General features: G+C 30.1%; 1 protein-coding gene across 2 annotated transcripts; it reads right to left on the bottom strand.

Annotated features, from left to right (window-relative positions):
* Positions 1-4,583: 4,583 nt before the first annotated feature.
* LOC120090137 (uncharacterized) lies at positions 4,584-7,066 on the bottom strand. 2 transcript variants are annotated; one of them, XR_005485433.2, is made up of 4 exons: positions 6,456-7,066; positions 5,353-5,648; positions 5,100-5,180; positions 4,584-5,004 (listed from the first exon to the last, which is right to left on the bottom strand). XR_005485433.2 is itself a non-coding variant. In XM_039047657.2 (2 exons), exons 1-2 carry the CDS (start codon positions 6,919-6,921, stop codon positions 5,569-5,571), a joined length of 546 nt encoding a protein of 181 aa, XP_038903585.1. In that variant the 5' UTR covers positions 6,922-7,066; the 3' UTR covers positions 5,228-5,568. The 2 variants fall into 2 exon arrangements, 1 of the variants encoding a protein (XP_038903585.1); XM_039047657.2 differs by lacking the exons at positions 4,584-5,004; positions 5,100-5,180 and having other exon boundaries at positions 5,228-5,648.
* Positions 7,067-11,185: the final 4,119 nt, after the last annotated feature.

The following is an 11,185-nucleotide window of genomic DNA, read 5'->3' as shown; positions in this document are numbered from 1 at the left end:
TAATTATATATGATATGATTAATATTATGTATGAGATACATTATTTGGAGAAAAATGATATAAATATGATTTATATCTAGTGGAGGAGAAAAGATTATGGTTTATATGTGATATTAAACCCTAGGTTAATGAATGTAATATGATTTTTTTAATTGGATAATTATAGGATTATTGTGTCGGCGTTTTCTCCGTAACTGTGTGATAGTGGGAGGTTTCATTCAGTTTTCATACCTGAAGAATAAAATGAAAATTGTTTTCATTTTGTAAGAGATCGGTCATTCACTCACGTTGTTGTGTATACAACTTATCACATAGCAAACCGAAAGACTACACGATAGCTCAAAGTTTCTACACAATCGTATACACTCGTGCTTCTTTCTAAACGATCGCATAGGAATTGTTAAACGACCGTCTAGCTCTTTCCTAAACGATCGCGCACCCGAGCGTTTACTAAACAATTGTCTATACGATCGCGGCTTTTTTTACTAAACGATCGTGTACCTTCTTCTAAACGATCAAGCATCGTCTATGCGATAGACCTTACCTTCTCCCACTTGCTTGGTCGTGGTATACGATCTTCATTTCCTTCTTTCCCCTGCTAAACCCAATAGAGCCTACACCTCTTGGATTCTCACATAGAGAATACCGAGGGTTCTAAGTGGTGGTGTCATCCTCATTACTGTGTTCGTGTGGAGGCCGTTTGTGGGTAGATGACCGGTGGTTTTGGTGAACGATTACTTGGACGTTCCAGTGAGAGCGAGAGGAGTAATCCATTGTTCGAGAGCGAGAGGAGTAATCCATGGTTTTGGTGGTTTTGGTATACGATCTTAATTGTCTAATTTGTTTGGTAAAATGAATTATTTATTAACCTACTAGAATCACTTCTTAATTTTAACTAATGTGTAAAAGCTGATAGATACTAGCTTTTGAATTTAGCTTCCATTAAAATTTGCTAACTTCTTAACCATTTAAATAAATATATTACAATAATATCCTTTCATATTGATATATTTTCAATTTTTAATTGATTCATTTTTATAATAATTATATAATCAACTTTTATAAAATAATTTAGATTAAATAAAATTAGTTGAAATTTAAATCATATACAATTTTAAATAAATTATAAAATTAATTATCCATACAAAAATAATTGAAATAATAAGCCTAGTTTGGTCCACATAACTAAATTGCACTAATTTAGTATTAATTTACCAAATACCGTAACTAGTTTTTTCTAATTTAAAATTAAAATTTACCAAACACTATTTTTACTTTCATTCACAGCTGATTTTTTTTTTTTAAAACACAACTGGCAATAATTATTTTAAAAGTTAAAGCAATTCCAAACGTAGTTGTAATCTCCTCAATAATATACAAGTTCATTCGTTATATTTTGATTCCTCTACTTAATATACAACCCATCAAATTGTCCAACCGTAGTTTTTTATGTGTCAAATTCTTTTTCTTCCTTTATTTAAAAAATGTTTTTGAATTTTTTTTCCAGTATAATGCATAAAGATAGATGCAAGTGCGCCCAAAATGTACTAAAGTATTTACTTGTGTCCCATGCTTCAATCTCTCATTTACATTTGCCTTGTTTTCTTTTTACCTACGTTGATTTGATATGCAAGGCATTGGCAAGTTTATTTCAAAATCTCTCAAACAAAATAACATTTTTAAGTTTTTCTATTTGGCAAAAGTAGCTCTGGTTTTTTCAATAATATGAGAAAGTACCATATATTGGGTTTTTTTTAAAAAAAAAAAAAAAAGAAAATTTAAATTGCATTGTTTTTAATTTACTATAAAAACTATTATATATTTTTTAAAAAATTAAATTAAAATATCCAGTTTAATTATGAAACTAATCCAATACCTTGTTATGAAAGTGAAATCAAAATGAAGGTAAATATTTAAAAAATCAAATATATAATTGATTAAATAATATTTTAATCTCTAAACTATCCTACCGACTAGTTTGAATCTAATCTTCAAATATAATATTTCAAATATAATATTTGTCCCTACATCTTGTTATGATAATTTATTTTATTTCAGGTCAATTAAATTAAACAAATTTATCTATGAACTTTGTCGTAGATTTCATGAAATAATTAAAAAGTTTCACTTTTACCATCTAATTTTGAAATTATTTTTTCCCATTTTCTGTTAAAATAAATTTAAAATTGCCCAGAATGCTAACATGTAAAAATTCAATAACTAACTCTTCTATTATTCTTTTCCTTATTCAACAAGATGCAAAAGCGAAAGTGTTAGAATAAATGGTATGTGATTATTCGGGTAGAGTTGCATCATTTCATTTCCATGAATTGCAATGTTTCATGAATGTATATGTCTTTTCATAAATCATAAATAACCAAATTGAATAAAAGACACAACTATTCTAATGACCTCAAATTAGTCTATAAATATATCTCTTCTTCAAATTAGTTTTCAACCCCTTTTCATAAGCATTTTCTCCCTTTGAAAATTTTCCCCTTTTTATATAGCCATTGAAGTTCGGTTTATTTGCACAAAGTATAGTTCGTTGGTTCTTATGGACGAGGTGCTGCTTCCATAAGATAGATAATCTGTTATATCCTAGGAAACAATTACTCATGGAACTCAAACATTAGAGTGAGAAAAATTGTCTTTAAGGAGACAACGTGGAGTCGTTAGCCTCAAATTCTCTCATATGTACAAGATTATGTATTTTTTATTTTTCGGTGATATTATTCCTATGACAAGAAGTTCACACATTTACTATTGAAAACACATGGTGTAATCGGTTAAATTATGCTTCCATTGATTTTTACTCATAGATTGACAAACATGTTAGTTTCTAGCTTAACCATCATTCAAACTAACAGTTGCTTCCAAAAATTCAACTTCCTCAAATTTATTTGTACTTCTTTCTTGATCCTCCACTCTTCTCCTAAAATCCCAAACATTATCTTCTAAATTATTTTGCACCTTAATTTAAACACATTTTTCAATGCAACGAACAAAGAAAAAAAATGGTAATATTTAAAACGATCATTCGTGTCATATTCACTAAACTACATATTTAAAAATAGATTATTTTGTGAATTTAATCAAAACCAAAAATATTACCTATCACATCACAGCTTTTCAATTGAAAACACCAAAGCCTCAGAACTTGGAAAAGATCAACTATGGTTTAAGTATCAAAGTGGAATACTAAAACCATTTTTAACATTATCTGAAGTTACCATCCAAATAAGTTGACCAACCTCATACACAAGCTTTGAGATGTTGGACCAATAATTGGGAAGTTAGAAATAGAATGGAAAATCTTTTTGTATAATCACTTTTGTTTTCCCATAATAATCTAAAGTTAGAATCTACTTTAGTTATTATAAATACTCAATGTGTCAAATCAATGTTGACCAGTCTTATAAATTTATAATTGATTTTTTGTTTTTTTCAAAATTTTACTCTTGCAAGCATCACTTTTACAATTCAATACCCATTATTTTAAATGCTTAATGTTTAAATGTTTAAACATCTCTATCCCCATAATTGTATTGATTGTATTAAAAATAATAAAACAAGAAATGAGAATATCAAACTTTTTTAATAAAACAATAAACGAAAATATCAAACTTCTGTTTTAATTGTATTTCAAAACTTCAATAAGCTCATTAGAAGAATATTTAGATTCAAGTTTTTTATTTATAAAAATTAAGCTCCCAAATGCAACTATTACTGGTTTTTAAGAATTTAAACCAAACTTTAGAAAGCTAAAAAAAGTGGTCATAAAAGGAAGTGAATAAGAAAATTATAAGAAAAAAACACACATTAAAAAAACTAAAAATCAAATCCTCCTTTAATAAAAATTTGATTTTTTATTTTTCTTTTTTCAAATTAAGTCTATTTTATCCACATTTCTTACAATGATTTGCACTTTCTTAGGTACAATAGTTGAATTCTTATCAAAATCTCAAAAACAAAAATAATTTTTTAAAAGCTACTTTTTTTTAGTTTTCAAAATTTGATTTAATTTTTTAAACCATTCATAAAAAATAGATAATAAAGGAATAAATTTTGAAATTGAAAACGGTGTCCATAGACTTAATTTTCAAAAACAAAAACTAAAAATCAAAAATCAAATAATTACCCAACAAGACTCAAATGATTACACATTCAAAATCATAGACATTCTCAAAAAGTAAGTAAAGTTTCTTTTTTAAAATTTGATTAGGATTTTAAAAACTTAGGGTGCGTTTAAGACGAAGACTATCCTAAGATTATAATAATCACCTCCTGCTATAGTAAATACTATTTTATATTCCCTAATTAGCTACAATCAACACTCTTCCAAAACCCTAATTTACTCCAATATTTACTATTTGCTCCAGTTTTTATTATTTTACATTTTTTTAATCTTTGCTACAGTGTTTACTATTTTCTTCTCAAACTAAAATAATTTATACCTCATACACATACTATAATAACCTAAGATTATAATAACCGATTACTTGCCCCAAACACTTCCTTCCTAAGTGCAAAACTATTAAAAGACGTTTGAGATAAGAAGAGAAGTTACTTAACCCTATGACTTGTGTAAAGAATTAAAAAGTCGTAAAATTGATGGCTTTTAGTCATAAGACTAAAACGAGCTTAAGAATTCGATGACCAAACAAGAAGTAAAGTTAAACTCTCCCACTCCTTGGCCGAACATGCCCTAAACTCAAGAACTTAACTACAAAGACATCATAAGTCGGAACCTTTCTACTTATACAACATCAACCAAACATTTTCTTTTCCTTTGGCATCAAGGCACTCAGGTAGATTAGAAATCAGGAAGTAGAGACGACATCGAGACTGTAACGTTCCCCAGCCTCTAACTTGAAGTTGTTGGATAGCATAAACTAGAAGATATTACCACCACCAACCCAAAATCAGAAACCAAAAACTTCCCTACTTAGACATTGAAACAACAAAGAATGAACTTTCTGCCCTGCTTTCCATTGGAAAAACCTGATAGTTAGTAAAAGTCAGGGTCAGTCACCTTCAGAATGGGTTCAAAACAGAGAAGGGAAGAACCACTTTGATGGGTTAGCACAGTTAGTTACCTCAGCCATATGCAAAAAGGTCAGTGAAAGAGACTTGGGTGTTGGGTGTGTTATGGAAGCTAAGCTCTCAAAGTCAAACCACTGCATAAAAACCACCAACTAATGTTTAAACCAAAACAAAATAGAGATATAGAATTGATGAACTCATGACATTATTATGAAATGATCAATTTATTCTCAAATTTACAAAAAAGAACTACATATTTTACAAAATCTTAGTCAGACTCATTTTGGTATATGGTTAATCTCAAACCTGACACATTCTTCTTCTTCCTCTTCTTCTTCTTCTTCTTCTTCTTCTTCTCCTTCATCATAAGTCAGACTCATCAAACGACACGTTTGTTCAATCATTCAATCTATCTTTTCTCAGAAGTGTGCAAAGTCGTCAACCATAAGGCTAAAGGTTACCGGTGCAAAAAGATGCATTCATTTTTCTCCGCCAAATCAAAACTTCCATTCCATGGTCTTCTTAGTTGCATAATCTAACAGTACATGCCACTGCCTGAGCCCAAAATTTGAGCCTTGCCTTAACATCTTCTGGATGATCGCCTATATGAGCAAACAACATCAAAAGTTCAGAAGAATGCCTTGCCTTTTGAGGTATAGAAAGCTTGTAATCTTTTACAAAAGAAGCGTAAATACAAAATGGAATCTTAAATATTATATCCCCATGGTTTGTCAATGAGATGCCCCGAACTCTAGATTATAGTACATTTAATCTTTATTTTCAATATATTCTTAATACTTGGGAAGTCTAAAATTACCGCCTCAAACTTTTTTTCCCCCAAAGCAAACAATTTATTGTTTATTTATTGTAGACAAACTTACATATAAAACAGGGGTAGATAACCAGCTCGTAAAATTGGGACCCCGAGAATTCATAGTGAAGACAAATTACGGACTTCTGCCTTCACCCAACCTCAGAACAAACACCCAACCAGCTAGAAGTAGGAAAAACCACTCTCATTGAGGAAAAAAAAAACAGACACAAAAATGAAGCTTCAAGTCCTAGATCTCTAGCTTTCGAATTTATTACCCTGTTCTAGCCTTCAAATCTGTTATAGTCCCTAAGTTACAACAACCAACAAAAAACTTAAAGATACATATAGAAACAACCCAATTGGTTTCAAGCAATTACCAATACAAGTTTAGTGACAAAACTAGGGTCTATAGTCTAGGGATTAAAATGAAAGTTGAATCACTTAAGAAACTAGATCAGTTCATTCTCAATTCAAACTACTTTCAAAGAAAAGAGGGCCAAAAATCGATCTGCACAATCAAGGTAAAGCAAAAAATGTACGATGTGCAAACAAACTCAGTTCCAAAATCAAGATCCCAGAGAAAAAGGCCACTCACCGGGACTAGAGATCTTCCAATTGGCAATCGGACTCGACACGGACGAACAAGAGTCCGCCGGCACCGGAGAGCTCTCCAGCAACTTCTGATCGTCCATGTACTTTTGGCTCATGGAATAACAGAGCTCCAAGGCCGGCAGAGTGTTGCAGAGCTCCGGAATCTCATCATAACTGAAACCAAACCCTAGATCTACACAGCCTTTAAGCTCATCAAGATCCTCATCCGTCAAGCTCTTCGTCCTCATCAAATCGTCATCATCCTCCACAAATCCTTCAAGCAAAACCTGACTCCTCTTCTTTATCATCTTCTTCTTCGCTCCCATTTGAACCGATTCGTCCAATTCCAAATCCGAATCCGACCCGATTCCTTCACCTTCTTCAATGGAAATTTCATCATCTGGGTCTTCTCGAATTCCGTTCACAGAAGAAACCCACGTTTCAGATTCGCTAAAGAAATCACTTCCCATTTTTTTTGTTTTGGTTTTTTTCTTTCTGTTTTCGAATTCGCTTCTCTTTCTTCAAAACGTGTCCGCAACAGAGCTGGAGAGAGGAGCTTGGGTTTATAAAGCAGAGTAAAATTATTTTTTTAATAAAAAAGCAATTTTTTTAATTGTTTTTTATTTGGATGTATGTATATATTTATGTATGTATGATATGATGATGATTATGCATTTGCATGACAGATGACGTGGAAATGGACAGCTGTACTTATAAGCTGGGATGATGACAAGAATGGAGAGGTGGGGACACGTGGTTGCCATGTGGGGTCAGGAGATTCCATCAATAGGAGAACGACAACGTGGGCTGTGGGGCCCTCTCCTCCGACAGGTGGTGTTTGGTGTTCATCCTTTCTTACGTATTTGCATAACCACATCCACATCTTCTGTTATACAAATACAAAAATACATTTTTCTTTTCCTTTTTCTTTTCTTGCTATAAGTTTTATGAGAATTATTTTGTTTGTTTTCGAAGTTGATTTTGATTTTATCTAAATTTATTAGCTTCTAAATTTTCAAATTTTTGTGTACATGCTCCACCAACAATTGATATATACTCATCAGATTAAATAATCAAATCTTCATAACTCCACTCATAGTAGTAAAAATAATTGATAAACAACAAATCAAACAAGATAGATTTATTTGTTTCATTAACAGTATATTAGTTGCATCAATAGCAGGAAAAGAAACTGTTATATTATCTTGAATAGCAACAAAGTTCATATAATTAATATATATATATATATAAGCATATAAGAGTTATATGATTTATATATATAACACCTCTCTTAAACACTAAATAAAATAGACTCAAAATAAAGTTAAAAAAACGAAAATTGAATACCATATAACATATTACATATTTAAAAAATTTTAACAAATAATAAATTCAAAACATTTTAAAGTTAAGAAAAGAAGAAAAATCCGACTTTTCAATTCATAGTGAGCAAGTTTGATTTCTAATTTTAATTAAATATTTTTCGATTTATATTAAGTTATATTTTTTTCTTTTCGTTATATGAATGAGTATTTTCATTTTTTTTAAATTAATATTTTTAATATAATATTTAATTAATCATTTAAAATTTTTTTTATAGTTCAGTCGTATTTCGACTCGCACTTTATTTAACATATCATAATGTATTTTATCTTGAAATGTTTTATTTTAAACACTATGGTTCATGATTAGATTCCTAAGCTTGCCTAACTAGCAAGTCTTTAATCAAAATCTATAAGTATTCGGTTTTCATCACTATCATTTGAAGCATGCTTTTATGGATGGTACATACACAATATCATACACTACATAATATTAAAATGAAATTGTGTGTTGAATTTTTTACACATCATTTTAGCCTCTATTTAATATTTTAAATTCTAAAAATATATTTTGAGTGGTCTAAAAGAAAGATATATTTAATAATTAATGTTTTGTCAACTTAAAACTACTCATATATCAAATCGCTAGTTATTTATTATTTTTACAAATTTAAATAACTACTTCATTATTCTTAGATTAAATTCATCATCGTATAAGTATCTATTTAATTACGTCAGCAAGATTCGATATTAAGTTAAATTTCAAGATAATATTAAAAAAAATTAAAAGAAAGTTCTAAAAATAAATTGAACACCATTCATAAAATTATAATTTATTTAAATATATTTACAAAAACTAGTTTATATTTTCTTTAAAAAAAATCAAACTAGCCACAAATTCAAACAAAATTTAGAATAAAGTGATAGGGATAAATTGGAAATTTTATGTTTATCCATCAAAAGCTAAATTTCTTTTGCAAATTTTGGAAGAATATTGGACAAATCTAGACCATTCAGGTCTGGCACGTGCCGATCTGACACGTGGGAATCCAATCAAATCACATGTTGGGTTCATGTATGCTTGAGAAAAGGCCAAATAGATTGCAATCCTTTTGTATCCATTTTTTTTCCATTTTCCTTTTCTCTTTTTCTTTCCCTTTCTTTTTCTCCCATATTTTTATTTAACAATTATGGTTGTACATTTTCTCTACCCATCTAATAGATAATTGTCCACCTCATACCTCTAAACTAGTAATATTAAGGATATCGACCCTCAATATATCTTTACGATAATATGTTATTGTTCACTTTTATCATAAATCTTTATAGCTTTTCTTTTTATAGGTTTTATCCAAATATTTCATACTAATCGAGATTATAATTGTCTTTATTTATATACTCAGACTCACGTCATTTCCTAGTCAACTTGTTATATTTTATAATGCATTCCAAATAATCTTCCCTCAAACAAAGTGCTACTTGTGAGCCTTCTCTTACCTATGTCCACTCTTAACTGCTTATATGATCTTGCTTTTAACAAGGCTCGAAGCATAACCACATAAATCATTTTGTGGAATACATGTTTTGGTGTTGATCACCTCTCACACCCCTAATCTTCTCCTTTTGAATAAAGATATACTTCTCAAAGCCTATTCAACCTCATAGATCTCCACCTAATTTGACAGAGCTATACTTGTGTGTTGCAGCTTAAACAATTTTTGTTTGAAATCTTAGAATATCACTAACACAACTAAATTTATACATTAGGTCTAATACTAGTGGTTAAGAGTATGACTCTCTACATATCTCAATAATGGTATGATAACATAGTTTTTTTCCTCTCAGACAACAGTGGTACTTATAATAAGTAGAAAAAAAAACATATTATGCCATCATAGTCCCTCTTAAATTCTTTAGATTAAATTTGTTATGACATTTTTTTAATAAAATAAGAGGGAGATTTGAACCACAAATCTCCTAATTACTAACCCATATTACATATTAATTAAACTATACTTACCCTTCGTTAAAGCTTTCCAATCTTTTGTTTTGGATTTGATTGTATAATCTTCAATAAATTTGATAGGAGAGTAAGCTTCGTTTATTTGGTGAGACAAGACATGTATTTGATGATAATTAGATTTTTTTTTCTTTTTCAATTTTTTTTTCCAAAATATATCATATAAAATTTCAGATTTATATGTTTAGTTCATTGTATATTTCATTGAACATGAAATTGGGATTGCAATGTAATTCTTTAAATAATGAAAAGATAATCTTTCCAAATCAAGCTTGAAAAAGATATTGATGTTATCCAGTTCTTTTTTAAAAAACCATTGTTTAGCTTTAATATTTAAATAGTGAGAATTTTTAATATCATAATATTTAAATAGTGAGCATTTTTAATATCAAAATTACTTGCATGTTTTTTTAACGAAATAAAAGGAAAATCAAGAGTTTCTTAGCTTTATAGATATAAATCCTAGCCCATGTCAATTTACTTGTCTCGGAGTACTTTGCAAAAGTGAAGAATGTTCCTACAAACATATTTTATCTTCATCCCACATGTTTTTTAAAAAATTTGTAGAGGTTATAGGATTGCTCCAAGCCAAGACACATTTAACTTGGGAGTTTCGGTCAGAGAAAGATGTATATTATTGGTATAAATAGTAATTACCTACTCTTTTAAGTCTTCATCCTAATGTCACACTTGCAATTGACATATTAATTCTTCTAGATACTCATTTAGATGTGATCGCAACCCTCGCTCAACGCTCTAATACAACGTTGAGAGGTAGAACCTGAAAATACAGAACAACGTCACAAAGCTGTGAAGATTAACAGAACGCCAATACATCCGCGCGCACCCGTTGCAAGCAAGAGTCACAGTTAGGGATGCCCTAAAGTCTCGTGTCCTGTAATTTGTAAACAGTTTGTATGAACACTTGTGATGTAAAATATATTATATTTTACTTCACTTCTTGATTTTGCTCAATTGAATGTTTTATTTGCTTTACCACAAACCAATAAACCTAAAATCCTTGGTTATCTTTATGTACCTTAAGCATGTATGTGGTGACATACAAGTGGATCATGTCTTAAGGGATAGCCAAAATGGTCTGTAGTATATGGATATAGGAAGAAAACCTTATCCTGGTAACACTACGGATGCAACCCGCTTTGTGGAATGGTCACAAGTGTTGTGACTTGCCACAGATAGTCTAATCCTGATCATTCGTGTAGGGGACATGCGAGCGGAAGCGTCCTATACAAAGGGTTTGTATAAGACCTGCCACGAAGTATTAACGTCTCATTATACAACACCATTCATGACAGAGACTTCACTTCACTAAGATCACCATAGGTAACATGACCTCAATCCTGAGTGAGTTGGGAACTCCTACCATTGAGG

This window comes from Benincasa hispida, chromosome 1 (assembly GCF_027475165.1).
Source record: "Benincasa hispida cultivar pf3 chromosome 1, pf3_genome.v1.1, whole genome shotgun sequence".
NCBI classification, from domain to species: domain Eukaryota; kingdom Viridiplantae; phylum Streptophyta; class Magnoliopsida; order Cucurbitales; family Cucurbitaceae; genus Benincasa; species Benincasa hispida.
This window is presented reverse-complemented; position numbering and strand designations above follow the sequence as displayed.